A 20,500-nucleotide genomic window follows, 5' to 3' on the forward strand; every position below is an offset into this window, starting at 1 on the left:
ATGAACTCAAACCTTCACCCTGCTCGGTGACGTCCTCGTCAGGCTCGTCTTCATCTTTATCTTCCTCTTCTACTCGCTGCTGCGTTAGCATGCTAGGTTCAAGGCTAACATTGCTCGCTAGCTCAACAACATCCTCCGTGACCACCGCCATTGTTCCTTGTCGTTGTTGCTGGCCTATTTCGTCACTTTTTGCTTTTTTGAAAAAGCTATTTATTGTTGGCACATTTTTTAATGCAGCCGCCACTCTCTCTTCTTTTTCTTTCTTTTTCTTTCTTTTCGCAGCCCCGCTGGGCGTTTGGCTACCGGCACCATCCATTTTTTCTGCTCACGTGACAAAATGTGACATGAGTGAGGGTGGGGCTGTGATTCGGCTATACACTGCCGCCGCGTAGTAATACATTTGAGCGCATACATAGTGAGACCTACAGTACAGAGACGGTTTCGGAAATATATTAATTTGACCCTATAGAAAAGCTGTGTTATTTATAGCGAAGAGTGAGTGTCATTTAAAAACAATGTATGATGAGTGAGGTTGTGCCCGAAAAAAATAAAATAATAATAAATATATATATATATATTTTTTTAATCTTGTCACTGAGGGCCCTCTTTGCTCAAGGGCCCCTGGGCACTTGCCCAGGTTGCCCATATGGTTAATCCGGCCCTGCATGCTTATATAAAAAGACTGACAGCGCAGGAGACCAGTAGCAGCGCGGAGGAGCAGCCGCATAACCGCCCTCCTGGGGGCGGGCATCGCCGGTTAAGAGCGATGGACGGCTCTCTGGACCAATGGGCGGCGAGCTGGAGGAGGCGTGGCCTGAAATGAGGTAACTTCTACCACTGGAGGTCCTGATCATGGTCCTGATGTATCCAGAAACCTGAACGGGAGAGAGCAGTGTGAAAGAGCAGCCTTGGAAAGACGATATCCGTATGCTTTCTCTATTCGAGACGACAAAGAGCTCTGAATACAAGGCTTTATTTTTTACAGAGACAGCAGGATCAGTAGAAGATTTGCCTTCTGTGAGGTTGGTGGAGTTTAATTATAATGCCCATAAATGCAATGTAAATGCAGTGTTACGTTTACTTGCAATTGTTTTGCTCTGCGATTGAGAGAATGTATGTTTAAAAGTGCGAACATTGAAGATAACCTTGCCGTTAACGTGCTGTGTTGTGAATTATGTAAAATGTTATGACTGAACGTAAACCATGAAAGTTACATAACTGTCAGTGTGGGTCTAAATCCCGGTCAGTAGACTACACCAGCCCTGCTCACTCTGCTGTCACTGTCACATGAAAACGCCGGTACAAACGCCTTACATAAAGCGAGTAGGCTACTGTAGCTCGGCATGGCAGGGGGCTTTATCCAGCACCGATTAGACATGTGAGAGATAGAGTCTGATCATGCTGAGTCAGGCGCATTGCAGTTTGGTTTGAGGTAAATAATCTTACATCAAGACATTAGCCTCTTGGAAGAATTCATTCATTATTATTTATTTTACAATTATATTAGATTTGTATGGCCAAGTTAAAAGTAAACTAATATGGTATTATTGTTTGATACTGAAACTTTTTGTGAAAGCTTGCTTTTTTTATCACTTGTTGGATTTTGGTACTCAGCTGCAGTAACAACACTGTAGGACGTTTGGGAAGATGCTTAACTGCGCAAAGTAACATCCTAATGCCAGATTATTATGCAGTAGCTTCAATACTTTTTGTAAACATCTATTGATCTCTACAATTATTTCAATTTAGCAAATGGATGCTATAGAATTGTCTCAACCTGAAAGTATTGAAACTGGAGATATAGGTTTTGATTATGATGGACAGACTCTATGTTCTTCTTCTGTTATATGGGCATTTTACTTTGAATTCTTGGTTCCTGATGGCAGCAACTGGAATAATGGCTGGACAGGATGGGTAGGGTTTAACTTTGCAAAGTGCTGCAATTTGGGCTGAAGATAAATAATTTCCTCAATCATTTCTTCATGTTATCGTACTGAGCATTCATCAAACTATATTACCCTGGTTCATCCTTCTTGTTTTTCGGGTCATTAGCCTGGGTGTCGACCCAGTTCACACAGGATAAACTACTTGGAATCGGGTCATTGATAAGTAAACTGGGTGATTCTGAACTCACTTCACTATGCCAGCTGAAAGGGCCAACAGATTTGTTGATTATTAACAGAAAAATGTTCCTTTCCTGTCCTACTTCCAGATGATACTACTCATCCATAGATGTTCTGAAAGTTTCTAATCAAGTGAACAGGGCTAAGAGGTTAAACCCTGCTATGTGCTCTGATATCACACGAGAAAAAAATACCCCCTTTTTGAAGGAGGATTGATAAAGCATCGATTTGTCTTGCCAATATTTTTGTATCTTTTACATTCAACTTGATTAGTACATCATTCAACCATTATGTCTCTACAGTTTTCTTAATATTGAAATATGCATAACTTTATCACTAATATGTATACTCTCTTTTTCTCCACAGATCAATACTTTTTCAATCAACATCCTTGTGAAATTGGGATGATAGCGTTTTTTTATTAATAAATTACAATTATCCCGCAAAAAGCCCAGACCAGCATTCCTCCTGATGTCGGGAGATTCAGACTCCAAGAACTACTGCTTCTCTGTGATGCAGGACCAAGATGGAGCTTCCTGCAGCTCCATGGCACAGCTGCATCGGATGGGCGGCTACAGCCAAGGTGGGCCTGACTTAGGCCTCCCATCGGAGGGCAGCGACAGTAGAGGTCATCACCCTCCTGCCTCGCAGCACAAGCATCGCAAGATCCCCCGCTCTCGATCACTCCCCGAGGAGGACATGGAGATGAAGAGCAGTGGCACCAGCGGTAGTGGAACTGAATCACACGGCAATGAAAGCCACGGCAACACAAGCCATGGCACTGAGAGTCTTGGCCATGCCTCAATGGGCAGCTCCAATGGCACCAGTAAGGACTCTGCAATACTGGAATCTTCTGAAAGCAACAAAAGGTCAGTGGTGGTTGCGGCAATTAAGGCTTGTGCTTTTATCTGGCGTGCATATTGTGATTGAGGAAAAAAAAAGAGAGAGAGAGACTATAGTTGGGCGCTACTCAAAAACAATACTTTTACTTCAAAATGCAACCCTGTTTAGTGACATTGATACATCAATTAACTAACATAAAGATAAAATAAATTGTATGATTTGTGCATGTGTTAATGGAAAACCTTTTGGGCCATATAACCGAGCTCTACCAAACCAATGTTAATTTTCTGAGCCTGTTGAACCTACTTGTTTGAAACAGTGTGGGTTGAAGAGTTCAACATGGTCGGATGGCTCCTTTGCTCTCAGTCTCAGCATATGAGCTCTTTTACAAAGGTGGGCATTTGTTTGAGACCGATAAGCATGTTATACATAGTAACCTGAGTTGTTATGAGTCTGTGTCAGAGTGCTCTGATTTTAGCATATTAGTGTCAAGTTAAGCTTGTAGGTTAATGCAGTGGATCACACAAACACAACTACATGAGTCTTACATAATTCTTGCACCCTACGAGCACTTATTCCACAAGGAGGTAGGATTGACCTCCGACTGGAGGGCTTTCTTTTGTTGCCTGGCTGCTAAATGGTGTTCACATTGTTCTCCATTTGCTTCCACAAGCCCACTTTAACAAAACCCCACGTTGTGAGATAATAATACATATTTAGAAAAGGGGTCAGCTGGAGCACCTTGGTAACAGCAAATGTCTCGGCTGCATGAGAAGGAGATGCATGTATAAAACATGCCTAATGTCAGATATATTTAAAAATGATACCACCAAACTGGAACCAATTACCAATTTATATTTTCGTTAAACTTCACTTAACTGAGAAAGGCGATTAAATCAGTTGTTCTCCCTCTCCTTTTGTGTCTCTCTTTGAAGTAATTAAGGTAATTTTTTGCTCAATTTTGTTGCAAATTGTTGAATTATCCTTCTTCTCACAGCTCAAACTCTCACAGTCCGTCTCCTCCGAGCAGCTCCAACGCCTTCAGTCTGCTGAGCTCAGAGCAGGACAACCCATCAACTAGCGGCTGCAGGTTAGTGCACTGACCTCTGCTACAACACTGGAAACAAATTCATCCCTTTCTAGCATTGAATATGGTTTAGATTAGAAGTGTTTAATGATAAACAAAATGTAAATCTATTTTTCAGGAATTGCTTTTCTTGTAAAAGTATCTGACTTGCCTCTTTGTGTGTGATTGTGCAACTTGCAGTAGTCAGGAGTCTGCCAAAGCTAAGAACCAGAAGGAGATGATTAAAACTCTGAAAGAGCTGAAGCTTCACATGCCCACTGAGAAGAGACACAACAGCAAGTCCTCTACACTGAACACCCTCAAGTACGCACTGAGCTGCGTCAAACAGGTGGAAGGTAAAGAGCATTTCCATTTCCCTTTTCCCTCTGGTGTGTGTTAACACCAAGTTATAATGTTTTTGTTTAAGTTGCTGAAGCCTTACAATACATATAGCTAGAAATATAGCTATTATTTGTACCACACACATTTCTTTGTGTGTACAGTATTAATTCTATACACATCTTAGAGTACCACATGTTTACAAATAGATAATTTTTTTGTTGCACCCCTTACACAGAATCGTCATTGCTGTTTATAACATCAATGTCCACATACTATGTATTCCGTCTTGTTTATTGTGTTGTGACCATATTTTAATCAAATTACCATCTATGGGTTACAGCCAATGAGGAGTATTACCAGCTGCTGATGACCAATGACAGTCAACCTTCAGGCCAGGATGTATCCTCTTATACGATAGAGGAGATAGACAGCATTACTTCAGAATACACCCTCAAAAACAATGTGAGTCCCTGAATTATAAATGAAAGAATAGAACTATTAAATATTGACAGTAAAAATACTTGTTTGTGAGCATTATTGTAAACCATTTGGATTTTGTCTCCTCAACAGGACATGTTTGCAGTAGCAGTGTCTCTCACCACAGGAAGAATAGTGTACATTTCTGATCAGGCTGCCTCCATCCTAAAGTGCAAAAGAGACGTGTTTAAGAACAGCAAGTTTGTGGAGTTCCTGGCGCTGCAGGATGTTGGCGTGTTCTACAGCTTCACAATGCCGTACCGCCTGCCCTCCTGGAGCATGTGCACCGGAGCAGGTAAATATACATGGCTCTCTCTCTCCGCTTCAACACATTGGTACTGGCTTACCACACTGTGAATGGATCAGGTCTTTTTTCTACATTCAGCACACAAAAGTATTCATACGAAAATGAGACCAGTAGAAAGCAGGGCTGCTTGGTGATAGTGTAGCACTTGGTGATAGTGTAGCACTTGGTGATAGTGTAGAATGTGTAGCCATCAACGTAATCCATTAAATTCAAGTTGCCCTGACCTGTTTTATAAAATTCATGAAGCTTACCCTTTCAACCAAGGAAGACTGGATTGGGTGCTTGAGAAGACTGAGTTGTTTCACAATTAACACTTGAAAAGGTTTTATTTATTTACTCAGCCACTCAGAGAGCCCATTATGTTCTCTCTAGTCTGATAATCAGAGATAGACTTGTTGCCTCTGACCTTCATTTTCTTTTTCACATCAGACCCAGAGCTGAACTGTATCTGTTGTGATTATTGCAGCCTATTATGCACTTCATTAAGTCTTGACTCTGTTCAAATTCATAGTGTGGTGCTGCAGCCTCAGTGATGTTTATTCGGAGAGTTAATCAAAGCTTGATCTCCTGCTGGGGCTGAGACCCAGATTCAGCCGGTTCCTGATGCTTTATGAATTCTAACATTTCTTTCTCCCGTTTCAGAGTCATCACCGCCTGACAACATGCAGAAGAAGTCCTTCTTCTGTCGTATCAGGTGGGTGTGTGCGTTGGTTCAAAACAATTATGTTGGGCCATCTGTTGCTCATACCTGCTTGTAGTTTTTAATCATTCCACTATGGATGTTAATTAATTTGTCACATAAAATGTTTCAGGCCAGTGTTATACATATAGGCAGACAGACACAAACACACACAATCATTCCACATAACAATCCTTCAATGTAATGTAATGACTGCAATGCTTTGCATAACTGTTATCATAACCCCACACTAATTAATTGTACACAGACATGGATGGAAACATAGCTAGACACTGCCCCCTAGTGTTCAATAACATAACGTCTCAAATTCACAAACCTGGACAGAGATTATTTGTGAAGGCCTGTACTTATATGAAACAAACCCTAACCTTATAGTAATTGGTTTCTTCTATTTTTACCTCATTTCCAGTGGTGGTAAGAAAAGCGAGGGCTTTCTGCAGTACTATCCATTCCGAATGACGCCCTACCGGATGAAGGTCCTAGATACAATGCATGCTGAAGACCAGTTCTGCTGCCTCCTGCTGGCAGAGAGAGTTCACTCTGGTTATGATGGTAAGAACAATTCATGACTCTGTTACACTGTTCAAAAACTGTACTGTTCCGTAAATTGCACTAGAAAAATGTACAAATTGTCAGATAAGTGACTTAAGTTATAAGTTAGAATTTATTTTTGTTTTATTCCTGCAGCTTATAACTTGAAAAGGTTTGATATAGAAGAGACTCTAACCATTTAAATCCTTTCTTTTCCCTTAAGCACCCAGAATTCCATCTGATAAACGCGTCTTCACCACCACACACACACCGAGTTGCTTGTTTCAGGATGTTGATGAGAGGTAAGCGATTGCAGGATGTTTTTTCTTCTAAGCTTAAACCAAAACTATACCCAAACTATAAGAAGTGGTGTTGTTGCTTGCTAACTAACACAGCAATTTGTCATGTGTATGTGTGTTTCAGGGCGGTTCCTCTCCTTGGGTATCTCCCCCAGGACCTCATTGGCACACAAATTCTCTTCCACCTGCATCCCAATGACCGACCGATTATGTTGGCCATTCACAAAAAGAGTGAGTCCCCAGAATGAAATAGATTTCAGAAGGTTCCATGTCTCTTTCCCAAACATGATCTAACTATATTATTGTTGGCTTTTCCTCTGCAGTTCTTCAATTTGCAGGACAACCATTCGACCACTCCTCCATCCGGTTCTGTGCGCAAAATGGAGAATACCTCATTCTGGACACCAGCTGGTCCAGTTTTGTCAACCCCTGGAGCCGTAAGGTGTCCTTTGTTATGGGAAGACACAAAGTGCGAATGTGAGTATGACAGTCTAATCGATGTACAGTCTGTCATGGTTGCTTTAAATATATGGGAGTTTTACATTTCGACTTCTGATACATCCTGATGTGCTTTTTGTTCACCAGGGGCCCTGTGAATGAAGATGTTTTCTCGGCCCCTGTCTCAACTGTCATTGAGATGAAGACCATGGACAATGACATCAAGGAGATTACTGAGCAGATCCACCGGCTCCTGCGACAGGTGTGAAAGGATAAAAGATGCAAGTGTTGATATGTAAACAGCCGAGGGATTTAAGCAACATCCAATCCAATCCTTTTTTCAACTTTGTTCCCTCTCTGTGTTCCTATCAGCCGGTCCATAACAGTGGCTCCAGTGGTTACTGCAGTCTGAACAGAAACGACCACCTTGTGGGCATGAGCTCCTCTAACGAGAGCCTTCAGCTGAAATGCTCCTCTCGAGCTCTGTTCCTAAATATCTATAGGCCACCCAAATACAGTGCAAGTTTTTTTGATGACTTTACTGAACTGCTGTCTATAGTGTGTATTGACTTTGACCGTCTAGTCATTGTTGGTGATTTTAACATCCATGTTGACAACCCCCAGGACAGAGGGGCTAAAGAACTGTTTTGTGTTCTTGATAGCTATGGACTGACTCAGCATGTAACGGAGCCCACGCACAATAAGGGGCACACTCTGGACTTAATTATCTCAAAGGGTCTGAATATCTCTAAGGTTGTGGTGACTGATGTTGCGCTCTCTGACCATTCCTGTGTTTTCTTTGAGAGCTCTATTTCTGTTCACACAAGTGTTCAAAAAGAGGTAACCACAAAGCGATATTTAACTGAAAATACTAGGGAAATGTTTACTCAGAATTTTTCTTCCACACTTGCCCCTGCTAACATCCCAGTAGATGAGCTAGTAGATCATTTTAATTCAAAAATTAAAAATGTTATAGATGCCATTGCTCCAATTAAGGTAAAGGAAGTGACTGGGAAGAAAATATCTCCATGGAGAAAGGCCATGACCGTTAAAACAGAAAAAAGAGAATGTCGAAAAGCTGAACGCAGGTGGCGAAAAACAAATCTCCAGGTTCACTTTGAAATTTATAAAGAGAGACTTGGCCTTTATAATTTGGAATTGAAAAACGCACGACAATCATTCTTCTCTGACATCATTACCAAAAACAACGCACGTGCCTTGTTTGCTACCGTCGACAGACTAACTAACCCCCCAGTGTCAGTAGCCTCTGAATTTCTAACCACCAGGGCGTGCAATGATTTTGCCTCCTTTTTCACTGACAAAATTCAGAAAATCAGACAAGCAGTCAGTGCCTCTGCATCAGGAACAGCAAATGTGCTGTCTCTGTGTCCACTTAACATCAATTCAGACATCATGACACAATTCCATCAGATTAATGATAAAAACCTAGAGGACATTATACAACTTCTGAAGTCCTCCTCCTGCTGCCTTGATATTATTCCAACAGGATTTTTCAAAGATGTTTTGCCTTGCATGGCCTCAGAACTACTTCATATAGTAAACAAATCTCTTCACTCAGGTATTTTTCCACAGGCCCTGAAAACTGCAGTCATTAAACCGCTCTTAAAAAAGAATAATCTAGATGCTTCAGTAATGAACAATTACAGGCCCATATCAAACCTGCCATTTCTAGGTAAGATCATTGAAAAAGTTGTTTTTCAACAGTTGAGTAATTTCTTGCATTTAAATGGTTGTTTCGATGTGTTCCAGTCAGGCTTTCGTCCAAACCACAGCACTGAGACTGCTCTTGTAAAGGTCTTTAACGACATCCACTTAAACACGGACAGTGGCAGAACTTCAGTGTTAGTATTATTAGATCTCAGTGCTGCGTTTGACACTGTTGACCACAGCATATTACTAGACCGACTGGAAAACTGGGTGGGACTTTCGGAAACAGTTCTAAATTGGTTTAAATCCTACTTAAAGGATAGAAACAACTTTGTTTCTATAGGTAAATACACATCTGAGTTGACAAATATGACATGTGGGGTTCCTCAAGGCTCCATCTTGGGGCCTCTTCTCTTTAACATCTACATGCTACCACTGGCTCAGATAATGAAGAACAACAAAATAAATTACCATAGCTATGCAGATGACACACAAATTTACGTAACAATTTCACCAGGAGACTATGCTCCAGTTCAAACACTGAGTAAGTGCATTGAACAAATCAATGACTGGATGTGTCAGAACTTTCTCCAATTAAACAAAGATAAAACTGAGGTAATGGTCTTTGGAGCCAAGGCAGAACGTTTAAAAGTTAGCGCTGAGCTTCAGTCTGCAATGTTCAAACCAACAGATAAAGCCAGGAATCTAGGTGTAGTCATGGACTCTGACCTGAGTTTCAACAGTCACATTAAAACAGTTACTAAATCAGCTTACTATCACCTAAAGAATATATCTAGGATTAAAAGACTAATGTCACAGCAGGATTTGGAAAAACTTGTCCATGCCTTTATCTTCAGTAGACTCGACTACTGCAATGGTGTCTTCACAGGTCTCACTAAAAAATCTATTAGAAAGCTGCAGCTGATTCAGAACGCCGCTGCTCGAGTCCTCACTAACACTAAGAAAGTGGACCACATCACTCCTGTTCTGAAGTCTTTACACTGGCTTCCTGTGTGTCAAAGAATAGATTTCAAAATATTGATGCTGGTTTATAAAGCACTGAATGGTTTAGGCCCAAAATACATTACTGACCTCCTGCTAAACTATGAACCATCCAGATCTCTCAGGTCTTCAGGGACTGGTCAGCTTTCTGTCCCCAGAGTCAGAACTAAACATGGTAAAGCAGCGTTCAGTTATTATGCTCCAAATATCTGGAACAAACTCCCAGAAACCTGCAGGTCCGCTGCAACTCTTACTACTTTTAAATCCAGGCTGAAGACTTTTCTTTTTGTCGCTGCTTTTAATTGAACTTTTCATATCTTAAACTGCACTGTAACTTTTATCCATGTACTTTTTCTAAACGTAATTAAACTCCATGACATTTATGAGAGGGACTGCTCGAAAGCAGAGATATTTGGAATATCTGGCATCGACGGATGAAAAATAGTGTTTTGGTAACACTTTAAAGACTTTGTTATGGAAGCAAAGCAGGGGAGGGGGTGTGTACAGCCTCCTGAGGGTCCGATTGTGGATGTCATGCGAGCAAAATATGGTGAAGAAAGTCTGTCTAAATTAAATCATATTTTAGACTGCACTGTAACTTTTATCCATGTATTTTTCCTTAATGTTTATTTTATTAGCACTGTAACTTTTATCCATGTACTTTTTCTTGTAATGTTTAATTGAACTATTCATATTTTAGACTGCACTGTAACTTTTATCCATGTATTTTTCCTTAATGTTTATTTTATTAGCTTTTCTTTTTTAATGCTTAATGTCTTTCATTTCTTTTTTGTAAAGCACTTTGAATTACCCTGCGTCGAAAAGTGCTATATAAATAAACTTGCCTTGCCTTGCCTTGCCTTAACAACAGCAACGGGGCCAAGATCCAACAAGAGGAGGAGGAAGTGAGCGACAAAGCACGACCGGTGAGTAAAACCCAAATACTCACAGCTTAGTACAGCATGGTCCTGCTACAGGATGATATGGGAAAAGTTTATACTCAGCCTCAGCTTTTTAGCCAATTTATTCTATTCTGTTTAATTGATCAAAAGGTCTTAATAAATTGTCGTATCAACAAATTTGGTTTCTATTTCACAGCGGACCTTTCTGGAAATCTGTAAAGGAATACATCTTCAGAAAAGCCTTGAGCATCAGACAACCAAACCAGACATCAAGAAAAGCAATGGCAGTAAGTCCAGTTGACAACTCCCTGCTTATTTATCTGTAAATATTTGAGTGTGTGTCTGAACCAGAGACAGCTAAAAGTCATTGTGAAATTGCGCCCCTAACTCCTGTCCTTTCTCCAGTAGAGTGTGTACAGAGACACTCGACGGCGGTGCGGCCCAAAGACTCGACGCCCCTCCACTGGAAAGACACTGGGGTCACGATGGAGGAGAACCGGTCGTCCTCCAACGAGGACACGGTCCTCAAAGATCAGAACACCTACTCCTATCAGCAGATCAGCTGTCTGGACAGTGTTGTCAGGTAAGAAATAAAGACATGATGTGGATGAATGGTAGCTAGCCACGCAATTAATACCCAGCCATATAAACTTCAATTAAGATCTTATAGAGTAGATCCTTTTCCATACTAAAAAAAAAACAACAAAATGTACATAATTTCATGGCCTGTCATTGCTCTCAGTGGTTATAACATTTAAGTTCAATTTCAATGATTATTAACCTTGTAACAATTATTCAGTATGGTTATTTAACAGCGTAAAATGCTTTGTGATGTGTCTTACTGATGATTAGTTGCATACAATTGACGTTATGTTGTTGTTGTTCCTATAGGTACTTGGAGAGCTGTAATGTTTCCATCAGTATGAAAAGGAAGTTCCATTCTTCCTCTAACACCACGTCCTCTAACTCGGATGAGGACACACAGAAAGGACCTCACAGCATGCAGGTGTCTGAAGGTATGTCTCACCACTTCAGTTTTACTACCAAAGAAAGGAAAGCAGACACCTATTGTCCCCTCATCATGCGGCCTTTCACTAGAAGTCAGTATCACTTGTTCTCTGTTCTCTTTGGCAGAACCAGCCTTGTTGAAGAATCTTCTTCATCAGTCTTCTCTCTCCGCTTTGGAAGATCACGACAAAAATTCCAGTGACGCGGCCACAGTGGGCACATCGCTGTCCCTTTCTGTACCAAACAAACCCGAAAGTGTGATGTCCATAACCAGCCAGTGTAGCTACAGTAGCACCATAGTGCATGTTGGGGACAAGAAACCTCAACCGGACTCAGGTCCGTGAAAAATATTTCCAACCTGATTTCTTCTGCTGTTGCATATTTGCTCTCTCCACTAAACGGCTCATTGCAGCTCTTGCCCCCCCCCTCCCTGTGAGCCCAGTGTGCGCCGATTGGTCGGGACCAGTTGGGACGTTGTAAATCGCGCTAAGCTCCGTGGCGGTGTGATTTCCTTGTTTAGCGAAACACAGCCAAACTCACCCTGAGCACACACAAAGTCACAGCCGAAGTAAAAACAATAAGTGTGGCTTGATATTGAGTAAGAAAAAGGTTGATAAACGCTGTGAGAATGGGTCTGCAGAGAGAATTTCGCCGCGATCCCAACTGTCTGTTATCAGCCTGCAGCCAGGGAGGAGAGATCAGCTGAGCTGCCTGCACTGAGTGTGTGTGTGAGGAAGTCCGTGGATTGATCAATTTGGACCAATCAACGTAACGTAACGGCTCCGCGGACGTAACGTAACGGCTCCATGGATTGGTCCATTTCTTTCCGGGGACAACATGACATCATGATGTACCCGGAAGAATCAAATGGACAGTGACGTATCTCCAACGAGGCGTTTTGGGGAGGTATTTTCTGTGTTAGAGTTTTACTCCCTACATGGTGTACTTTGAGGGTTTTGACTCTGCACCCCATTTACATGCATAAAAACCTTCATAACACATAAGGGGACGGGTAATAACCGGAAAAGCATGACATGTCACAACAAACAAACGTGTAAAGTTAGTAAGCACATGTTTCACATATCAACAATTTCAAAAAGATATTGGCCATATTTATCAGCAATAACTGCCTTACCTGTAAATCATTTTTAATATTGATTATCAGCCCACTCTTCTTCAGCTTAGACTCAGTTATAGACTTGACAGCATTAGCTTCTTTTTGAAGATCTTAAGCTTCTCCGAGTGATACATATAAAGACACAGAAGAAATCAGTAACGCTGCTTTTCACAGCACTGTAAATTCAACTGTATGTGTTCGCGCTTCTTTCTCCGTGTCTTTACATGTGTGTCTGTTCAGTGGATGCTTGGCAGCTTATATGTCAAACACAGAAAGTGAACTATTTCCACTATTTCTTAATTCTTATTTGATGCTACTCAATGTGCACAAAACGTTTGCAGGGTTATTGGGTCCCGTCCAAAATTACTGCAATGGTGGTGATAAAATACTTTTTATTTTTTGGATTTTATATAAAACTATTAATTTGCGATAAATTATAATCTAATGTGAGCTTCATTGCATTACACCAGCAATTGTATTGGATGCTGCTCATTCAGTTGCGCATATAAAGAGTAATTCACCACCTTAGAATACATAACGTTTCATTTTTCCACAACTTTGAACATCATAGGATTATTTAAAATCTTCAGCGATGGTGAACACAGAAAGCAAACAAATGTGTACTATTTGTTGTACATTTGATACAAATATAAAACATTTATTTCAATAAGCATTGTGGTAATCCTTGATCAAGTAAGTGAGCCAAACTCAAGGCTAATTGATCCACCCCATGATGGAAGTATGTGAATAACATCAGTAGCCCTGGAAGCGGCTTCCCATTTGTATTTTTAAGGCATTTTTTCCATGGTGTCCGTGAATGTGTCAATTGAAGCTTCTACAACGCTCGTTCAACTCTGCTTTTGTCGTCGTCGCTATCTATGCTAAATGTTGTTTTACAGAAGTCATTTTTTATTGCCTATGAGTATACTAAATGCATTTATATGCTGTCACCCTCTGACATACAGAGATCATAGGGGAATCCAGCCATAGCCCTGGGGTTCCTCTCCGTGTCGTTTCACCTCCCAGTCACGAGAGGGAGTCCTATAAGAAACTCGGGTTGACCAAGCAGGTTTTGGCAGCCCATACGCAAAAGGAGGAGCAGACCTTTCTGTATCACTTCAAGGAGCATCGAGGACTTACAGCGCTTAAAGAAAACTGCTCTCAGTACCTGGAGCGTCAGAGGGAACAGATCGCCAGCTATGGTACCTGACCACCATACCAACACAGCATATCAAAGGCCTTTTTTAAAGGATAATAACTCTGTTAAATTCTGTTATAACAATATTTGAAGTTAAATAGACTAAGTTGGACTCTTGATTATAATCATTATGTATTCTTAGATCTCCGTAAATGTGTTCATTACAGTATTATTATACAATCTGACAATTGCGGTCAAAAGTAAGACCCAAGTTTCTGAATGTGTAATCTCCTTGCCTATTACTTGCAAGTCTTGTTTATTTTGCAAAATTCAAAAGATGACTCAACATTTTCTTATTTGTATTCTCTGTAGCTATACCCGCTGCTCAGTCCTCCAAGCAGGATGAACCGAGTGCAGAGCCCACCGCTCGTCGAGGCACACGGAACAAGAAGACCAAGTCAAAGCGGGCGAAGCAGATGGAGTCCTCCGACAGCACCGTGTCCCACCACAGACGGCAACACCTGCGGCCCCCTCTCCTGACCCACGGCCTCAACCTGACCTCCTGGTCGAGCTCTGACACCTCGCAGTCAAACTTCCCCATGGCCTACCCCTCAGTGATGCCAGGCTACCCCCTCCCGGTTTACCCCAGAGCCAATTCCATGGCCCCTCGCACAGATGCCACTCATCAAGGCTTTGTGGACAATCGGGGCACCCAGCCCCCTCCCTGCCCACAGCCCATCCACCCTGCTCCATTCAGCACCCCTATGGTCAATCCTATTGTGGCTCTAATGCTGCCCATGCCCTTCTCTCCATTGGCCCCCTCACTGCAATCTCCACAGCCAGTGTTCCACGCAGCCACTGCTGGCTTCCCCACCGAAATGCAGCCTTTTAGTCCGGTTGCCTTTCCAGTCCCGGTCCACTTCGCAGCTTCACCGTCCTTCACTGTCCAGAGCCAGTTCAACTCCCCGAACCACTTTGCTCTCCAATCGAACTACATCCCCTCTGCGTTCTACTTTCCTCCAGTCCTGGAAACCTCAAAGGCGCCCGTGGTTGAGAGCCAGTCTCGCTCCTCCACGCCGCAGTCTGGAGGCCCGGTGTCTCCACCCCTGTTTCAGTCTCGCTGCAGCTCACCCCTCAACCTGCTGGAGCTGGAGCTGTGTGTGGACCGGCAGGACTGCACAGCACTCTCCTCTGGAGGGCAAGGGAATAATATAGCAGAATGGGAGATGGGAGCCAGTGGAAACCAGGCCAAAGAGAGGGAGATGAAGCAGGTAAACAACAAAACCAACTTTTATTTTCCCTTCCTCTTCTTTTCTTCTTCAAGTCTCCTGATGCCTATGATTTCTCCCCAGTACAATTCTTAAACTGTGAGGATAAAATGTCAAAGCCTCCTTAAACTTAATCGTTGTGGGTTCTTTAAACCACTGTTGTGTAGGCATGTTCCCCTAAGGCATTCATTCATATGTCACTCACTTTTCCACAATGTTATGCCATGTAAAGTACACAGTAATTCCTCCACATTTCTCACAGTATTAGAGCAGTTTCTTGTGTTTGAATTGCTATGCCTTGTATCAAGTCAAGTCAATCTCGACTCCTCAGATGAAATGTGGCCTCGTGTGTTAACGAATCATCTTATTATCCCTTACACCCTTAGCCTTCTCTCAGTCTCCTTGGTCCACCTGGATCCTTGTATTGCGAGGGATCGCACTGTGTCTGTGATCGTTTGTCTTGGGATAAAGTGTGCTCTAGAAGGTCTTGCAGCAAAGAGGTAGGCAAATCATGAAAAAAACTCCTATCCCATTCCTTCCAAAATCCATATGTAAACTATAACTGTAACTATTTTCTTCCTATTTGTGGTTTAATTATTAGCATTTTTAATTTTGAAATGTTATATAATATATAAAAATATTGCCAAGAGTGGCTTTAGTTAGAATGGCAGATTCTAACCAAAGCATAAGAAACAATCTAACAATGTAAAAAAACAAAATGTTGGATCCTAAAAACTCCTGAAACTTACTTTGGTACCTAGTACTGTATGTATGACTGCAACTACATACACTGTCTTTGATTCTGCATGCAAGAACCAGACCAAGGTTGAAACCATACAACATTAACAGTCAAAAGCAGTTTGAACATACAAATATTTTTTTTCCTTCTTATATATTTCTAAAATCAGACCGGTGACACAAATAGTAATCTTCCACATGAATGTATTCATGTTCACTACATTCTGTTATTTAATAATTCTCCCAGCTTTAAATCAGCTGCTTAAGGATCAGAGTCTCTGTTTGGTTCTAACAAGCTCAGCCTTACTGTGTAGCACATGGTATTGTGTCCCATGTGACTGTTGAGATTGACAGTTTTCTATGCTCACGGCAAATAAATACTCCCATTTGAGATTATAAATGCAAAGTGAGAGGAAAGCCTCTAATTGTACTGCACCTGCCTGTATAGAAACGCTGGAGGAGATGAAGGAGTCTGCAGTCTGCTGGCCAAAGCTGGGAAATCAAGCTCCTCCTCAATAACGTCCCTTCAATTTTTTTCTTTTTCAGACAAGTTCACGTGGCGATGGGAACAACAGTGACGGCAACTCTTTCTCCAGCGACATGTTGGACATTATTCTCCATGAGGACTCCGGCTCAGCCGACTCGGGCTCCATGGGCTCCGGATCGAACGGCTGTGGTACTTCAGCCAGTGGGACCTCCAATAGCAAGACGTCTAACAGTAGGACATCAAACAGCGGGACATCAAAGAGCAGGACGTCAGCCAGTGGGACGTCTGGCAGTGGAAAAGGTATGACCTTAAGCTTCACCTTACAGATATTGATAATGAAAACAACATTACACATTCCCAAAGATAAATAAGCAGGAAAAAGTAGAAAACACTACAGTGAAACAGAATCAGCAAATGTTGCAACGTTTTAATCGTTTTCTCTTTTGGTGTTTTCAGGAAGCAACAACAGTAGTAACTACTTTGGCAGCGTGGACTCGTCCCAGATCAGCCAGAAGGTCAAAGGTCACCTGAATGGCAGCGACAGCAGGCCTTTGGAGATGGACCAGAGTGAACATTTCATCACGTAAGTACTGCTGGAATTGCTGTGTTTCATCGTTTGTTAATGAAGGATAACGCTAAGCATGTATACAGACAAACTCTCCTCTTTTGCTCATTGATAGACACGTTTCCTGTTTATGGGCAATAGAGGATGTGTTTGTGAGACAATAAAACAAAACAATCTTGATTTAGCTTCCTATCCTCACAAGTTCTGGCAAAAATATTTCTGTGCTCTGGTTGTCACAGGACAAAAGAGCTTATTGAGGGGTTTGTTCTTCACACTAAACATCCGTCATTTTTATTTCTCAATATGCAAATATGCACCTTTAACTCAATAGGTCACAAGACTATTGAATACTCCTGCATACTATTTGTTTCTTGACTAAAAAGATCAAACTGCAGTGGTTGTTGCAGGGACAGTTACTGACCACTAGAGGGCCCCCTTGACAGAGGGCTTTGCATCGACTAAGACTGTTAACTCCTTTGTACATGTCTATAAAAGGCTTTAGTGACTGATAGTTTGCAAAACACTTCTTGTTTTACTGTTGGGTAGATTTTTAAATGTGGCTGTTTCTGTATTCCTCTTTATCTGCAGTGACATCCAGAGAGTGCTCAGAGACGACAGAGAGAAGCTGAGGCTGCTGCAGAAGAGCCAGCCGAGCTTTTCAGAGGAGCAGAAGAAGGAGCTGATGGAGGTACCTGGATTAAGAGAGGAGGTCTGCCAAAGGAGATAGACATCAAGGTTGAATTCATTTTATATAGTCCGGCTCTAAATGTGGAAAATATGGGGTTTTGGCAAGATGTTGGTTAACCTACCTTTTTTATATTTATGATTCTTGACGGTGACAAAACTTGACAATAAAAAATTGCCAACTCTTTGATAACCAGTTATTTTTCATGCAAGAAATGAGTTCCTGCTTTTCTTTCTAGTCTTCTTTTAATGAATATTGTTGGGTTTTGGAATTACATCACAAGACATTTAAAGACGTCACTTGGTGAAACTGGGACACACACAGTCCCGATTATTTTTACACTTTACAAACCAAGCAAATAAATAATGAAAAATAGTAGTAGTTTGTATATTTGTTTTGGTTGGAGATGTTTCTTGGAAAAGCATCAAAATTGTACCCCACATTGTTTCTCAGATGTGCACTTTTTTCTACATCACCTCTCACCTTCTCCTTTCATCTGTGCTGCCCAGGCGTGCTCCTGCTGTAACGGTGCCATGGAGGCAGCAGCAGTGGCAGCAGCGGTGGAGGAGGAACAGGCAAACCTTGACCTCGGTGAAACGGAGGCGCTGGAGGAGGGCTGCCAGCGGAGGCCCGGAGAGGAACCCTCCAACTCTCTCTCAGAGACAACCAGCTAGACACCAAACTCATCAATATCTTCAAAGTGTCCCCTATTACCCGTCAGACTCTGTTTCTGCACAACTGTGAAAAGTGGCCTTCTTTGCGTGAAGCATCAAGCAGGCCCTTTGCTCGTCTCACAACATTCCTTACTGTCTTAAGTTAAAACTTGTGTTGAATGTAAATATACGAGTGCTGGATTCTGTGACTGCGTATGATCATTCACTCATTCCGTTTAGCGCTTAATATAGTGCAGCCTCTGCACTGATAGGTCATAGGTAAAACACAATGTGTGCTTATGCACCAGGCAGCACAGTAGAGGTCAAACACACACCGACAGACCAGAGGCTACGTCACTCACATGGCAGGAAGTGGCTCTTTGGTGTTCAAACTGCTGCGGTAAAAGAGTTGATTCAGCTTTTTGTGACGTGATTTTCTCAGTTACAACAACAGCACGCTGAGTCAGCATGTGGTAAAAACAGGCGGAGTTACATTTCAGGCACTCCTGTTCAGGCATGCATAGCCATCAAGCACTAAATAAACGCACAACTGCACTTTGTGAGCTACACATGGAGGAAAAGATGAAAGGTGTTGTGTTTAGTCACTAATAGCAAATTAATGTCCAAAATATAAACTTTCTCCCGAATGCAGCAGGCATGGACTCACCATCTGAAGCTTTTCACCAACTCCATCCCCTGAAAACGTACTCCCATACAAGGCAATACTAAACGTACAATATTATATATTGAACGTAAGTGATGTAATACTATAACGTATCATAAAATGTAAACGTTAATGTGTTACTGATCGCCAGTGCAATGTAGGGGGAACGGGTGAAAAACCTAGAATAAAGCTATATCTATTCACCAGTCCATGTTATAATGTTTATGAGAATGTATCATTCAAAGAGAGCTTTGTGTCACTTGAAACCTTATGATGCTTTAAGCTTTCATTGTTTATACGCATTTCCATTCAGCCTTTTTGTCAGTATCAGCTGTGAAACGTGCCTTTTATTTAAAGAAACTTTAATTTAATGCATTTCAAAGCTTGTGTGATTGTAACAGTCTTTGACTATATATATTTATATTTTTTCACAGGTCAATTGTTTATATTTGAAACAAATGTGTATTTTGCATTCATCTTAATGAAGCATGCATTAATATTAAGTATACATTTGTTTCAAATGTGAGTTGTGAAATAACCATTAGGATAAAGCCGACCGTGGACTGGAAAATACTGGTATGTTGTTTATGGTGGGTGATACATATACATTTGGGGGAAAAAATAATTTTCCCCAGTTTCCAAAGTGTGTCAGATCACACTGATGTTACTCCTCATACATATGGAAAAGGGCCTCCTGAGCATCCTGTGGAAGTGTCTGAAGCTCATTACTGTTTTGTGTGGTCACCTCAGAAGTGGAAGTTTAGGGTTATTGCACGGGTATAAAGCAACTCACACAGATGTCAAGTGAATGTGGAGAGCTTTCCTTCACTTTGAAGCTCTTTATGGCAAATTGAACATGTTCCTGAATTTGTCATTTGTCGTTCTGTTATTTGAACAGACACTGACAACAATGCACCTTTTTATTTCCCCCTTTTTTATGTGGTGAATGTTCCGTTATATTTGTTCTCTAAATAAAACCTTGCCAAATGTACTGTGACGTCTAATGTGTTAAAATGTCTGTTTCTTTCTTGCCTAAAGGTTATTACAGACGTGTCATCGACGAGCAGCACATATTAGCTTAAATAAGACAAATACGAAACTCATTTAGGAATGGTTGTGCTCTAAGCTGTTAATGGGTCAATCACCAATTGACGAGTATAAACGACTTAGAAAACGATTGGCTGTTTGCAGCAGAGCAATGCTTTACAAATAAAGACTGATTTAGAAATTACTGGATGAAAATAAACCTTAATATGTTGAAAAAGGGACCATTATAGCAACTAGGGCAGTACGTTTTTACATTATAACTATGTTTAAAACAAAACGTATGCTTGTGTTGTTCTCCATCCTGAAGTCGTGACATTCACCTTCCCAATGCAAATGTCTGTGTGAGTCGACACTCAGACAAAAGCCTGGATGTGCTTTCTGCAGACAGTCCACGGCTCAGCAGGCCGGATCAAAGGACCCCCCCCCCCCCTC

At 41.5% G+C, this 20,500-nt stretch overlaps 1 protein-coding gene across 1 annotated transcript; it reads left to right on the forward strand.

The window, feature by feature from the left end:
• The first annotated feature begins 889 nt into the window (after positions 1 to 889).
• Positions 890 to 20,012, forward strand: per2 (period circadian clock 2). The gene is given in 25 exon segments (XM_071206335.1): positions 890 to 1,022; positions 2,490 to 2,992; positions 3,964 to 4,056; positions 4,234 to 4,388; positions 4,715 to 4,836; positions 4,945 to 5,146; positions 5,801 to 5,852; positions 6,268 to 6,410; positions 6,613 to 6,691; positions 6,813 to 6,919; positions 7,012 to 7,165; positions 7,274 to 7,388; positions 7,499 to 7,581; positions 10,662 to 10,722; positions 10,895 to 10,985; positions 11,107 to 11,281; positions 11,590 to 11,714; positions 13,789 to 14,025; positions 14,334 to 15,232; positions 15,616 to 15,729; positions 16,514 to 16,754; positions 16,911 to 17,037; positions 17,608 to 17,708; positions 17,711 to 17,754; positions 18,214 to 20,012. Coding segments are annotated over 24 exon segments (4,083 nt in total). The 5' UTR covers positions 890 to 1,022; positions 2,490 to 2,594; the 3' UTR covers positions 18,379 to 20,012.
• Positions 20,013 to 20,500: the final 488 nt, after the last annotated feature.

Source organism: Pseudochaenichthys georgianus, chromosome 17, assembly GCF_902827115.2.
Source record: "Pseudochaenichthys georgianus chromosome 17, fPseGeo1.2, whole genome shotgun sequence".
Classification (NCBI taxonomy): Eukaryota; Metazoa; Chordata; class Actinopteri; order Perciformes; family Channichthyidae; genus Pseudochaenichthys; species Pseudochaenichthys georgianus.